We start from the raw sequence: 14,721 nt of genomic DNA, 5'->3' as shown, positions 1-14,721 counted from the left end.
GGAGGCGTCAAACCCGTGGCCCCGGGGCTGGGACGGGTCCGCCACAAGGTTTGATGTGGCCCGCGGGACGTAAAGCTTTAGACATAACAAAGAAGACAGTGACTGACATTCTCCCATAAAGGGCAGCTGGTGTGTGAAGTTTATTTTATTGGGATTACAGTGTTTTAGTAAGAGGAGCAGACGCAAGACGCCGCCGAGGCTTCAGTCAGTGGCGCAGCTTTTATTAAAAGCTTGTTTTCGATTAACTAACTATCGATTTACGAACTATTGTGTCCGGTTTTAAAGTCTTTGAATAGGTGGTAGAGCAAACTGGCTCAGCCTTCAACTTTTGCAGGCTTTTTTTTAATTTCAAAAACAATTTCCTGTGTCGGGCCAATGAAGTTCTCTGTGAACCGGAGGTGACGCCTGCAAAACCACAATCTTGATATTCTTTGTTTGCGGGTTTTTCTCAGTATTACGCACAAACTGAAAAGACATCCATCTGAGTTGATGAGCAGTGCAACGCGCTTTATGTCGGCATGTAATAAATTCAACCTTCTGTCAGAGGGAATTTGTGTAAAATATGCATGCATGAAGACTAAATGCTGTAAATTTAACTGTGTTTCCACTGGACAGTTTCTCCTCGAGCAAAACACTTTTTCTTTCTTTTTTGGATTATTTAGGTTTTGTAAAAAGATATTACAAATGAAAGTAAAAGTTTCCGTAGCTCCTTGCACATTTTACTTTTCTACTTTCAAGCTTACTTTGCGATTCAGATCCCACTCAAGGTCAAATGTGGCTGCATGGATCACTCTTAAATTACTGACACGGTTCCCCCCCACGCTCATCCACTTTGCACTCTTGTCAGTTCAATGAAAGCACAATTAAAATGCTCCTTGTGTAGAAACGTAGTACATTTCCAGACCAGAGGACAAGAGCGTTTTGCAGGAAGGAGTCGTGGCTGAGAGACGAGCGGTGGAAGAGCTGCAGGGCACCGGGAGCTGCAACAGGAACCAGTACCAACCTGAAATGAATGAGTAAAGCCGACTCACACACACACACACACACACACACACACACACACACACACACACACACACACACACACACACACACACACACACACACACACACACACACACACACACACACACACACACACACACACACACACACACGGACATAAAGGCAGTGGAACATTGTGAGATAAAACACCTGATTCAGCAGTGAGTCATGGCTCTGCTTTCCTCCCCTCCTAGAGGAGACACACAGTGAGATATTGTATTATGTTGGCGAGTGAGTGTGTGTGTGTGTGTGTGTGTGTGTGTGTGTGTGTGTGTGTGTGTGTGTGTGTGTGTGTGTGTGTGTGTGTGTGTGTGTGTGTGTGTGTGTGTGTGTGTGTGAGAGAGCGAGCCTCCACGCCCAGGTAAGAAACACCCCGGGCTATTTATCATGTCATGGCGCATTTTAAACATACCGTTCCTGCAGCCAACATAAGCTGCAGGTATTTTAAATCAACAAGGCGTTTCAAACGGGTCTTTCACATTGTGAGAAGTCGTTCCCTCTCACTTGAGATGTGGAAAGGAGCATGCGACAACCATAAACGTGTCAAAAAGGGACTTGGCGCGACAGGTTTGGACCGAAGTTGAACCTCCAGTGACCCTCAGACCTGCAACTCATGCAACAATCTCCCACCGCTGCAGAAGAATGTGCAATGAGATCCTGTTCACCGTCGCTGGAGTCGATCCCAGCCGACGAGCCGAACTAGCCAACGTGGCCTAATTTGACATATTCCATCAGTGTGTGACTCGCTTTGCATCGGAAAGTCACGAGAAGCGGCCGAGACCCCCCAAGGTCAAAGCTCGAGACGTCACGTGATCTGTGCCTCTTTCCAGGTCGACGTCAGCCGGAGCTTCACATCAACTGTAACGCGAGAGCAGCTTTTTTTTTCGGTTTGTGACAATTTCACCGTGCCGATGCTGTGACGGCGGCGAGGACGTAGCGTCTCGCTGGCACAGAAGCAACGGCGTTAGTATTTCCACCAATTATTGTCACTGGTTTGCGTCAGCGCTCGATCGTTTGCATTTCTCGACTCGCTGCGGCTCCTGCAGTCTGACAAGCTTGAACCACTCAAGCATCGTTGCTTCGTTGAAACGAACGCAAGAAGGGAAAACGTCATCAGGGCCGAAGCAACAAGCAAGCAGATCAGAAATGGAGGCAGAGGGGTGCGTCCCAATAGTGCCTCCTTTCTCCTTGGCGTCAGCCACGGGGTTAAGGAGAAGTGGATAGGAAAGGAGAGAGGAGGGACTTGTGAGAAGCACCCAGAGGCTCTTTTATGCTTGTTGAGTTTATAATATGATGATTTAAAGCAGGACTGGGGAACCTCAGGCTGTTTGGTGCGGCCCGCCAGGCAATCCATAAGTAGACCCAGAAAAAAGGAATTTGGGAAAAAAACAAACACAACATAAGCATAAAAGGAACTCCTCGCCTCCTTTTCAGTCTGTTTACAAGTATTTATATAGAAGGAGCTGGACGAAATCACATAATTAGTTTCTCATCTTCTGTGTGTTTTTTCATTCAATTTTGACCATTTTAATATCAAAACGTACCACAGACTGAATTTCTGCATACCTTTAAAGGGCGGAGGGCAGAAAGGTGGTAAAAGGGTGTGAAAGGTGGGCGGGGTTAACCTTTGACCCAGGCCTGTCAAATTAGTTTGACGAATGGGGTCTTTGACCCACTAACGTTTTGCTGTGTACTCTAAAAAAATGTATTATTGTAATACATGCATGAACAATATAAAGTCACAGACGGAAAAACTGTGGAAATCAATGAGAAAAAGTAAGTAGAATGAGCGAAAATTTGAGCCTGGAGATGTTCAGAGCCGGTAAAGACGTAGCCCAAAAGACATGCAGCTAAAGTTGGATTTACAATATTGGAGAAATTTTGAAAACCACGTATGATTGTTTCTTCCACTTCCCAATTATGCAGCCTGTTGTGTTGCTGCGTCACATAAAATGAATTTATATTTCGGGTCGTAATGTGAGAAAATGTGGAAAAGTGACACTGCCTGAGTGAAAGTCACTCAGTATGTTATACACGCAAAAGAGTCCGAGTGTAGGAAGAGTGAAAAGATTGATTTATTTTTCCCACAAAGCTACACCTTTCAACCGTGACCTGAGTCAAACTGAAACATAATCCTGAGCAAATATCAAAGTTTAAACCTGACTTTGAAAGAACAGACTGTACCAGCTTTGTGAAATCAAACCGAGCTGCAACCAGTTTATTTTTCCAAAGTGTAAATGTTCCTAAAGCCGAGTCTTGAAACAAAGTGTTGTGTTGGTTTAATGTGCTGCTAACAGTTCTAGACAAGACGCGTCTGGCGACCCTGAATTACACGTGTTTTAGGAGTTTAAATCAATAATCTGCAGGGATCGACTTCAGACAAAGAAGATTTCGAGATGATTTTACAGGAAATCTATCAACAAAGAGATCTTGAGAGAAATTCACTATTCAAATGAACTGATTAAGAAAACTAATGACATCATCAAAACAATTAGAATGTGAACAAAAGAACAAGACAAACAATCATGTTATCAGCCGTGTTTCCTTCCTCTGACAAACCAACAAATCAGTTCATTGTAGTTCAAACCAATACATTTTTTTTTTTTAACAAATCAATAAAAACTCCTCTTGTGCTAATTAAAGGTTTTTAATCTGACTTAACTAGTAAATCGTCATATATAGTCTGAAACTGCATGTAACGGAGAGGACTTAAAACCAGATTTTTTTTCCAAGAGTGATTCATCCTTTTAAATTTCAGTTATTTTTAAGTTATCATATTTTTCTCTCAGAAATGAATGGGAAGGATTACAAACGATAACAATACATTTCATTCTGTTTTTTTTTGTTTGTTTTTTACAATTCTGTTTATTGAATTTTCAAATATAACAACAAAAACAAATAAAATTAATAAATGAAAAAAAACAGGAAAAACTACACAGCGCTCAGTCGCAATACATTTGATTCCATCTCTGTTTTCACCAGTGACGATTAGCTCATCATGTTGCCGGCTGCAGCACAGGCCTTGAATCTTCACATTGTTTTGCTGACTCCTTGGCGGCTGAGTGAACGAACCGCGAGCTGCGGCCGGAGTGGCGAAACGATTCCAACCACGACATTCGCGCCGTCGTGCCTCCTGCGAGGACCGAGGCGCTTCTGACGAGCGGCGTCTGTTTTAACAACAAACACGTCTATTGTCGCCGAGGCCACATACCTTTTACTTTCAGCCTTCAGTGTGTGATGGCAAAGTTTCAACTGAAACTTCATTCGCTTCATCTTACATGAAGCCGTTTGCGTCTCGTGCAGAGAAATCAAGAAATGGTGCAGTTTGTCAGCGACTGCAGACACACACACACGCACACGCACGCGCACACGCACACGCATGCACACACACACACACACACACACACACACACACACACACACACACACACACACACACACACACACACACACACTGTAATTATACACATCAGGCGTCTTCAACTCTCTTTTTTCTTCTTTTTTTTGCATGAATTTTGCTTTCGTGTCAAAACTTGCTGTCGATTGAAATCTACTTCGCAAGTTTGAGATTGTTCGACACAGTTCAGTGGTGGAATTCCATTCGTTTGGTCGGTTAAAATGACTTTCACGGCTGATGAACGATCGACGCCGCAGAAGGTTTTAGAAAGATCTTTTGTGGAGATATCGGCCTCTCAATGTTTGCTAAGGGTTTGTGTCAGGTTTAGGCTACAGACATTTATTAAATCTGCAAGAAAGAAGAAGACAACAAGAATGAACTTTGGTTTTACTCGCGAGGAGAATGAACAGGAGGCGCCCAAGTTACACCTCCGACCCACTCTGAGCTCCCTGCCATTCTCCTGCGCTTTTATTTCGATTAACAGATGGGAGGGTTTACATAGAAAAAAACACATTGCTATGCTAGACATTTGTAGAGAATGTCAGTCTCCCCTGGAGGCGTGGGATGCTACCGAGACGTTAGCTGAGGCAAGGTTGCAGTGTTCTTGCTTATCAGCTTCCGTCAGGGTGCCCCTGCCAAGGCAGAACACATGTTTATACAAAGTTAAAACAACAGCGTCTGAGTGACGCTGCGAAATAAAGACAGAAGGAATAAGATTGAGATTAAGCATGAATATGGAAACTATATATATAAAAACACTCTGACAGTTTGATACACAACAACGCAACGGCTAAAGCCACAACACTATTTTGATTACAGACAGTTTACTGAGATGTAGGTAAAATGTTGCTGCACGATGATTGTAGTCACGTGTTTTCAGAAATCTCCGTGTTGAAATTGTCAGAACGTCAGTTGGTTCCGTCAGAAAATATTGTTCTACGACTGCTGCGTATTTCTACTGTGGCCTTCTGTTGTTATATTGTGGCTTTTTGCAGTTGCGCCGTGCAACTGGCCCTTCTGGGCCACCGTAGTGTGTTAAAAGGTCCAACTGCAACTTAAGGAAGACCTTCAAGCCAGGAACTCCTTGATCTCATTTCATGGATTTTAAGGGACAGATTTTTTTTTTTTTTATTATTAAATGTTGAAACTAACTTTAGTTAATAAATTATATGCATGATTTGCAACTTGCAAGAGGAACCGTTTGAAATGTGAAGCGAACGTGTGAAAAAGCAAACTACCTGAATATTGTATAAAACAAGATTTAGCATTAGTTACAATATGTCTGAATGAATAAAAAAAAAATACAGAATCAATGTAATGAACCGTAACAGTTACGCACACAGACATGGGGTTATTTGCTGTATTTAAAATGTTCTTCATTGTGGAGCATTGGACACTAAAGGATCGCATGATGTTCGGTGGAAATGATTCAACATGTGTCACATCAGTCACACCTTTGCTTCCTGAAATGTTGCATCATATCTGACTCTTGCCAGTCACTATTAAAACGCATTCATTCATGTCTGCACATCTATTCTCACTGCTGGAAAAAAGTTACACAGCAGGATATCTGTTTTCCAAAAACGCGAGAGAGCAGAAAGCGGGTGAGAGGCATCAGGCCCTACTGAAGTCAGCCCAAGTGTCGCCGTGAACCGACGTTGTTTGTATGGAACCGCTGCGCTACACACAAGTCCACCTTCACGTCCTCGGTCAGTCCCTGTCCTCTGGCAGAGACGAAAACATCGCCGCTCACATTATTGTGGGGGTCTCAAACTAGTTCGTGCATATAATTTACTGCTCTTTGGCACATGTCACATGGGTTTACTACCTCACCATGAAAACGTCTGGCGGCTCATTTTCAGTTCTCTCACCAGTCAAGATTGCTTCATTCACCCACGAGCAAATACCAGAAATACAATACATTGATTGCTCTAGTTTGCCGCCATTGGAAAAAAAGTCCTCGCCTGCAAAGCAAAGGTTCACCCGAAGCGCCCTTGCTCAATGTGAGGCGGTCGAGTAAAGTTGTCGTGGGCTTTGCAGAAAATGCAATCAAAAGAGATGCTGTGTGGATGAGAAGCAAACGAGCAGGGGCTTGTTCTTATTTGGGAATAATTCACATGCCAAGAGGAAGGAAAAAACCCCAAACTAAACTAAACACGCAGAGGCATCAGAGGTGAGCTCACCGGCAGTGTCACACCCAGGTGGTGAATAAGTCCCAGTCCCACCTGAGGTGCCTTGCCTCAATACAAACCGTGTCTGACTGGAAAGGCCTCGGGATGCAGAAGAGTAACAAAAGCAACTAAAGTAACTAAAGTTAGAGGAGTGACCAGCTCCACAAAGAGAGAACTCTGTATATGATCTGAGACGTCGGGGGGGGGGGGGGGGGGGGGGGAGGTAACATGAGAGGGAAGCACGAGGCGGCACAGGTGTGTGAGAGTCAGATGGGAACAATGCGGCCGATACTGATCCACTCCACACTGTTTATTGTGCCGATTGCCTTGGAAACTAAACAGGTCGAGCTGGCATGGCGCCGTCATCTTGCTCAAGAGTCGTGGCACAAGTTCAAGAAAGTTACATCAATTCACAGAGCAGTGACAACAATATAAACCCGCAGGCTTTGACTGAATAAACAAGGTGTGGTGAACGGTGCGAGGCGTGGCCTCGCACTGTAAAGCAGTCTCTTTATGGTCTCCATGCAGACGTATATGCAGTACATTTCTTTAGACGTATTGATTCCTTTTCAGTATTCAACTTGTTGTTCGAATGAATTCCTGAAGGTTCCCGATCTCAGTTTGATGGAATCTAATTCCACCTTGAACCGGTGAGAACGCGGCGGGTCGGTGTAACGAGTGGGTGCAGAGCATCCACCTTGGGTCGTGTTCCTCCCCCTCAAGCGCGGCGTGTCTCCGCCCACATCCAGGGGGAAGCGGCTGCGCTCTGCAGGATAAAAAGGGGACGGGAGTCGTGCTTTGCATCTCAGCCGTCTCAGCTCCTCTCCAGGCCAGACTTCCCTCCTGAGCATTCTAAACATGAATAGAACCAACATGTCCTCCTACTCCTACACTGGGACCCCGGTGCGCCGCCAGTATGCTGCCAGCGTGCACAGCGGAATCCGACCATCCAGGATCTCCCTGTCCTCCAACAGTTACGGGGGTATGGGTGGAGGTGGAGGTGGAGGTGGAGGTGCAGGTTACAGCAGCTACAGCAGCTTCAGCTCAGGAGGCGGCGGTGGCGCGGCCTTTGGAGGAGGATGGTCAGCCGGTGGGTGCGGAGTGGACGTCACCGTCAACGAGAAGGCCACCATGCAGAACCTGAACGACCGTCTGGCCAACTACCTGGAGAAGGTGCGCAGCCTGGAGAAGGCCAACGCCGAGCTGGAGCTGAAGATCCGGGAGTTCTTGGATAAGCAGACCTCACCTGCAGCCCGCGACTACTCGGCTTACTTCGTCACCATCGCCGACCTGCAGGGGAAGGTAGGCCACCTGGTCCGGGGACCCCGGTTCAATCCGTCATGCTATGAACAGTTTGAGGGAGAATTGATTGTAGAAATGATTTGACAAGAAGCTTCTCTTCATCGCACAGATCCAGAATGCCGTGCGCGACAACGGGGGCGTCTGTCTGGCCGTGGAAAACGCGAAGCTGGCAGCTGATGACTTCAGAATCAAGTCAGTATCTGGATGAGAAACAGAATCCAAGTCGTAGCTCAATCTACTCTAACGCAACACATCTGAAGAGATGCAGAGGTAAAACTGTCTTGCCGCCTCACAGGTTTGAGAACGAGCTCGCCATGCGTTTGTCCGTGGAGGCTGATATTGCCGACTTGAAGAGGCTGTTGGATCAGCTGACGCTGGCCAGGTCGGACCTGGAGATGCAGATAGAAGGACTCAAGGAGGAGCTGATCTTCCTCAAGAAGAACCACGAGGAGGTGGGTAGCAACACCTCAGTCTCTCTCCGACTCTGCTGCAGCTGTCAAAGCGGGCGCCATATGAAAACCTTCTCTCCAACAGGATCTGGCAGCTCTGAGATCACAGATGACTGGCCAGGTCAACGTGGAGGTGGACGCAGGGACACAGCCTGACCTGTCGCTCATCATGGCTGAAATCCGTGAGCAGTACGAGAATGTGGCTGCCAAGAACCAGCGAGAAGTTCAGAACTGGTTCGAAAAGAAGGTGAGACGGGAAGGAACACGTTTAGAAGTGATGTCACCGTGCCTGTTTGCTGCGACGATTCCAACATTCCCACGCGTCTTCTACAGTCAGCCGAAATCAACAAAGAGGTGGCAGTCAGCACGGAGACCCTGCAGACAACCAAAACAGAAGTAACCGAGCTTCGCCGCACGCTGCAGGGCCTGGAGATCGAATTACAGTCTCAGCTGAGCATGGTAAGTGATAACAGTCTGGGCCTGACCCCTCCTCAGAACCGCTTCATTTACGAATCTTTGGGGTTTTGTTTTAATTCTCCTCCTCCTCTGTCAACCCCCCCCCCCCCCATCTTAGAAATCAGCTTTGGAAAACACTTTAGCTGAAACAGAGGGGCGATACGCCATGCAGCTCCAACACCTCCAGATGCAGGTAACAGGCCTGGAGGAGCAGATCATGCAGCTGCGCGCCGACATCGAAGCGCAGAGCCAGGAGTACAAGATACTGCTCAACATCAAGACGCGGCTGGAGATGGAGATCGCGGAGTACAAGAGGCTGCTGGACGGCGAGGGAGCCAGGTGGGCAGACTGCAGGACGGCGTTCACCTGCACGCACTCCGTCGGTTCACCATTAACACGCTGAAGCCTCGCTCTCTGTTCTAAGAACCGCACCTCTGTTTCTTCCCTCCACAGCGTGGGCATCGGCGGCTCCTCCTCCACCTCCAAGACATTGCTGATTGTCACAGAGGAGACAAGGGACGGCAAGGTGGTGTCCTCCTCCACCACGTCTACGTAACCCGCCTCACACAGAGCGAGAGCAAACACACGGGGCAACGCCCAGAGGGCACGTCTGCAGCTCCCTTCACTTGCAAACATCAATGCAATAAAATACTGTTTGCCAACTACTGTTTTGTCTACTTTGTGTCCCCATAATTAAAAAAAAAAATGAAGAAAACCCCATCATCCTTATTGTTACTTCAGGGTTTTTACTTGGTATGGCTGTAAAAACCTCAAAACTCAACTATATAACAGAAGGCTGAAAACTATGTTTATTACATAATGTGCTCAATAAAAGTGGTTCAATGAGTTCAGGGTGTATTTATAAGACTTGAGTGGCATTTTCCGTAATAGATTAAAAAAAAAACTAAACATGTTGAATCGGAGGTGTCAAACGTGAGCCAAAAGTGGCCTGCAAGAGGCTCCCGGGAAGCAAACAGGCACATTTTTAATAATTCAAAGAAGAAAAAAATAAGACTTTTTAAACAAATTTCTTAAAAGTAACAGACACAACACAATGCTGAGACCCGAGCTGAGATGTCCGGGATGCTGCCATGAAAGCGAACTAACCAGCATCGGCCTCAAAGACAAGAAATGAGGATGGCCAACGGATGGAAATTATTAGTGCTAAATCCAGCATATTTATAGTGTATTTGAAGAGATTGGTTGTTCATTATCATGCACTTGGATGAAATGGGTTGAAACATTTTCCAAGACATCTGATCAGGTCCAGCTGATCTGATTTAACCGATCTGAGACGCTTCCAACTTGGACGAATGAGGACATACATGAAGGAACCTAACAGAACTTCACGTCGGGGCTGTTGATTCGTCTCATTTTGCTGATGATTTCAGGTTTGACAAATTTTCGGATTCACGTGGAACACAAATAGTGACATTGGTCTGAGGCACGAGTACAAATACTCCACACTATACAATGTAGGTTGAACTGCATGATCTTTATTGGTTTTTGCCAATTCTTCCCGTTCTTACTCGATTTCATCCACATCCACATCGACGGTCTTGCTGCTCTGAACCACTTTTCCATCCACAACTGTTTCCACCACTGTGATGACCTTTGTGACCACTGAGGAACCGCAGAAAAAAAACAGAAATCATCAGCAAATGTCATGAAGTTGGTCATTTATCCAAACTCACGCTCTGATAGAAGTCGGAGATTGTAAACTGTGCTTACCTTGTTTGGAGCTGTGAACGGAAGAAAAGAAAGAAGAGCTTATCAGTACGGACGACTTTGATTAACATCTTCGACGTTACGCCACTGGCTCATTACACGATGTACAGCTTTTCTGCCTGTTTCCTTCTCACCTCTCATCCTCCCCGTCCAGCAGCCTCCGGTACTCGGCGATCTCCAGCTCCAGCCGGGTCTTGAGGTCCAGCAGTATGTCGTACTCCTGCTTGTTGCTGGCGATGTTGGCGTGGAGCTGGCTCAGCTGGTTCTCCAGGCTGGTGACCAGGGCCTGCAGGCTTGCGAGCTGTGCGGAGTATCGCGCCTGGGTCTCGGCCAGGGTTCCCTCCAGAGACGCTTTCTGTTTTGGAGACAGAGAAATTGAAGATGATTAAAAAAAAAAAAAAGAAAAGTGTAAATTCTACCTCTAACCTGTTGCTGCATTTCAGAAAAAGGTATTAACATTCACTTTCTTGCAGGGACTTGAATGGATAAATAATTACAGCGAATAGCTGCTAAATCCAATTGCCGAAAATAAAAAAGTAGCATATTACAGACTAAAAGTAAGATATAACTCTTTCAAAGACCTCTACACAAAGCCACTCCATATAACGTAACAAAATTCATATTATAGCAGTAGATTTCACATTAACTTCCAGGTTCACTACGCAACCAATGCGTATCGTTAGTTAGCGAACACATCATAAGCTTCCTATATTGGAAAGATATGACGGCTAAAATTGATTAAGCAATCCCTGAAAACACTTTCTTTAAGCTTTCGCTCTTACATCTTAACGTATTGTTCAATAAAGTGTTGCCAGGTGGAGATGTGCGTCTTCGCAGGGATTCACTTTCATCCCAAGTGGACGTACCATGCTCAGATGGGACTGCAGTTCAATCTGGAGCCTCTGGAGGGTGATCTTCAGGTCTTTAATCTCTGTGCGGGTCGTCACCAGGATCTCTGTGTTTGTGACGACTTCCTGCTCCACCGCTGCGATCTGAGGAGAAAGCACAGCGTGCATCATTGCTCGGGGTTCACTCGGGTTGAAGCGAGCCGGGCTCCCGCGCTCTCACCTTGCTCTGGTACCACGACTCCAGCTCCTTGCGGTTCTTGGTGATCACGCCCTCATAGTGCTCCCTGATCTCTGTCATGGTCTGGTTCAGGTCTTGGGAGGGACTGGCGTCCACGGACACGTTCACCTGGCCGCCCATCTGGCTCCTCATTAGAGCCAGCTCCTGCAGGGGTCAAAGGCCAGCGTTTCAACCCACACAAGCAGTAATTCAATATTCCAACGACGGGTCGGTTTGCTGGAAGATTTTGGCTCTTTGATCTGTGTGGTTTTTTTTTTCGTGCGATTGATGGTGGTTTTGTGGGACAAACAGCAGCAATGAGCTAATGGAAGCTGAGAAGAATACATGGAAGTGAGCGGGGTGGCGAGGGGCGGCGGCGGGAACACAAGGAGCCGTTTATGAAAACACTAACCTAACATTGTGTTTCCGCAGAGTTACCAGGGGTCAGACTGAGGTCGTGACTGGATTCAAAAGCAGCTCAGGCCATAAACGATGATAAATGTCCTGAGTTCTGTCTCGCTGATGGATGATGTTTAACAATGTCTTTAGGCGGATGAACACACTTTTCGGCTGCGGTACAGGTTCTGGCTTGTGTGTGCAGACATATGCAAGCTCATCAGTTCTGCCGATTTGTAAAAGTGTCACCGGCAGAGATTGAGCAGTTTAAGGTCGCCTCTCCCCCGCCTCCGGCTCTCACCTCTTCATGGTTCCTCTTCAGCATAATGAGCTCGTCCTTCAGGGACTCGTACTGACTCTCCAGATCCATCCTGCACAGATTGATCTCGTCCAGCACCCGCTTCAGCCCGGCGATGTCCGCCTCCACGGCCATCCTCATGGACAGCTCGTTCTCGTACCTGAGGGCGGATCACATAGCGGCTTTTCACTCGGTGCCAAACACATTCTTCAGGTGCGAGGAGGGAGAGGAAGAGGAGGGCAGACAGACACGCAGAAAATAAAACTCACTTCACTTTGAAATCATCAGCAGCCAGTTTGGCGTTGTCGATGTCCAGGACGGTCTTGGCGTTGAGCCTGGAGGCGATGCGGATCTGAAAAGGGGAAGAAAACATCCGTCAGAGGCAGGGCGGTCATGTTCCAGGACAGAATCAGTTGAAACTTCACACGCAGAAAAAAATTTATCGAAACCAAATGTTGAATATGGTAATATGAATGAAACAAATCTAATCTTGAAGATCTTCCACTCCGGGATAAGATCAGTTTCTGGCTACGCTCAAGAGGCCATGAGAGACGGAAGCTAAGCAACACATCCGGGCCTCAGATTTCCTTCCTCTCACCTTGTCCTTCAGGCCCTCGATGGTGGCGAAGTAGCCGCTGTAGTCGTGGCTGATCACGGTCCTGTTCTGGTACCAGTCCCTGATCTGCTTGTCCAGCCGGTTGTTCTCCTTCTCCAGGGTGCGCACCTTCTCCAGGTAGGAGGCCAGACGGTCGTTCAGGTTCTGCATGGTGGCCTTCTCGTTGGCGCTGACGTGCAGGTCGAGGCCCAGGCCGTCGGAGAGGTTGAAGCCGCCGTAGGACGGCGCGCCGAAGCTCATCTGGGAGGACGAGATGCGGGTGTCGCGGCCTCCCGCGCCGCCGTAGACGCTCATGGTCTTCTTGTTGTAGGATCTGGTGCTGAAAGCCATGCTGGAGGGTCTGTGTCGGGACCAGGTGGGATCACTGGAGCTGATCTGCAGTTGGAGGCATCACTTGGAGCGCGCAGGTTTTATAGTCGCCACACGCCACGAAATGGGCTGGACTTGGAGGGCTAGCTGAAAGGCAAGAATGCGGTTGAAGGACTAATCCCCCCCCTCCCCTTCACCCATACTCCTCTATGCAATCTCTCCATCACTGGGGGCGTTGGTGGGCAGGTGGGAGGGGGTGCGTCCACTCCTGTTCAGGTCAAACTTGCGACTCCACATTTTATTGTTATCTCAAGAAAAAGGCATTCATTCCTCAAATACTGGTCTGGCGGCGCTGCCGTCTGCTGCACTCTGAAGACGCAGACGTGGAGCTCGGAGCGGTGGGTCGGAGGCACCGCGGGGCCTTTTTGTCAAAAATATTCACTCGGAGCTAATTGCTCACAGCGGTGGCAAAAATGACACATACCAGCGACAATTTCACCTCCGTGAAAGTTGGGGCGAAAAGGTTGGGGGCCAGTTAAAACTATTTCTGTCACTTAAGCTTCAGAGCAATGTGCTGAGGATGGTGGTAATTAAGATTTACACAATATAGCCATGCAGCTGAATGTAAGTATGTTTATGGGGAATGAACGAAATGTACACGAGGGTTTCCAACCCCGATTCGTTCCGATGAGCCGCAGCTGCAGTTATTCCATATTAAGCCATTGTTTTTCCAAAGTCACACAGCCTGATTTAAGTTCAGCTCATTTACCTCATGTTGAAATATTGAACGATGCACTTGGCTAATAAAGTGCAGCCTTACAGATGTGATCAAATAAACACTTATAAAACTGAAAGTCTTTACAGCACGACTTTTAAAATCCACCTGCTCTGCTGTACTTTTAACCTGAGATCTGCTGTGTTGTTGTACACGTTTTACTTTTATTCTGTGCATTGGTCCTGCAACCTGACTTTCAGTTTCTTCAAAAGCGCTCAGTGGGTAAAACATTGACACTTTTATCACCGTCTGTTACACCAACGTGAGAACTCGTGCACAAACTCTGTGTGCGGAAAAGCTAAAATCTTCAGTTTGACGTGTGAAATGTGTTAAAAAGACATCTGCAAATATGACTCCCAAAAAAGATGGGACGATGTGTCAAATGCAAATTTCAAACTCAAAATGAATGAACAACTTATTTAAACTGTAGGTTTAGTTGAAATGCATGCCAAAAATAAGGTTTTAGGTGTTTAAAATAGATTATTGTGGAAATATTAACCCATTTTCTATTTGAAACAAGGCAGCAGAGAGTTGTAAAAGAACAAGAAAACAATTAGTACATCATCACAAGACTTGTTAGGATAACTGGATGAATATTATTGAATTTAAAGTGATTTTACAGGTCTGAATTTAGTTTTATGACATTTTTATTGACATTTTAGTAAACAGGGGGTTGAGTTTAAGAAAAATCATAGATGAATATAAAGGATTCCTA

The 14,721-nt window shown here is 46.5% G+C and overlaps 2 protein-coding genes across 2 annotated transcripts; one reads left to right on the top strand and one right to left on the bottom strand.

Moving 5' to 3' along the window:
- The first annotated feature begins 7,433 nt into the window (after positions 1–7,433).
- On the top strand, positions 7,434–9,500 carry LOC308148980 (keratin, type I cytoskeletal 13-like). The gene is made up of 7 exons (XM_080520581.1): positions 7,434–7,914; positions 8,024–8,106; positions 8,210–8,366; positions 8,449–8,610; positions 8,697–8,822; positions 8,938–9,158; positions 9,273–9,500. The coding sequence occupies exons 1-7, from the start codon at positions 7,471–7,473 to the stop codon at positions 9,373–9,375; spliced, it is 1,296 nt and encodes a 431-aa protein (XP_080376707.1). The 5' UTR covers positions 7,434–7,470; the 3' UTR covers positions 9,376–9,500.
- An 844-nt stretch (positions 9,501–10,344) lies between these two features.
- Positions 10,345–13,255, bottom strand: krt98 (keratin 98; the record flags this gene model as incomplete). Its single annotated transcript, XM_080520586.1, has 8 exons — positions 12,905–13,255; positions 12,576–12,658; positions 12,310–12,466; positions 11,616–11,777; positions 11,414–11,539; positions 10,682–10,902; positions 10,551–10,561; positions 10,345–10,442 (listed from the first exon to the last, which is right to left on the bottom strand). The coding sequence occupies exons 1-8, from the start codon at positions 13,250–13,252 to the stop codon at positions 10,345–10,347; spliced, it is 1,206 nt and encodes a 401-aa protein (XP_080376712.1). The 5' UTR covers positions 13,253–13,255.
- Positions 13,256–14,721: the final 1,466 nt, after the last annotated feature.

Source organism: Blennius ocellaris, assembly GCF_963422515.1.
Source record: "Blennius ocellaris genome assembly, chromosome: 3".
Taxonomy (NCBI): domain Eukaryota; kingdom Metazoa; phylum Chordata; class Actinopteri; order Blenniiformes; family Blenniidae; genus Blennius; species Blennius ocellaris.
Note: the sequence above shows the minus strand (reverse complement) of the source record. Positions and strands in the feature narration are given on the sequence as shown.

Coding starts and splice junctions, on each gene's coding strand:
- LOC308148980 (XM_080520581.1), top strand. CDS start 7,471: ATGAATAGAACCAACATGTCCTCCTACTCCTACACTGGGACCCCGGTG. Junction 8,367..8,448: donor TCAAGAAGAACCACGAGGAG/GTGGGTAGCAAC, acceptor TCTCTCCAACAG/GATCTGGCAGCTCTGAGATC. Junction 8,611..8,696: donor AGAACTGGTTCGAAAAGAAG/GTGAGACGGGAA, acceptor CGTCTTCTACAG/TCAGCCGAAATCAACAAAGA.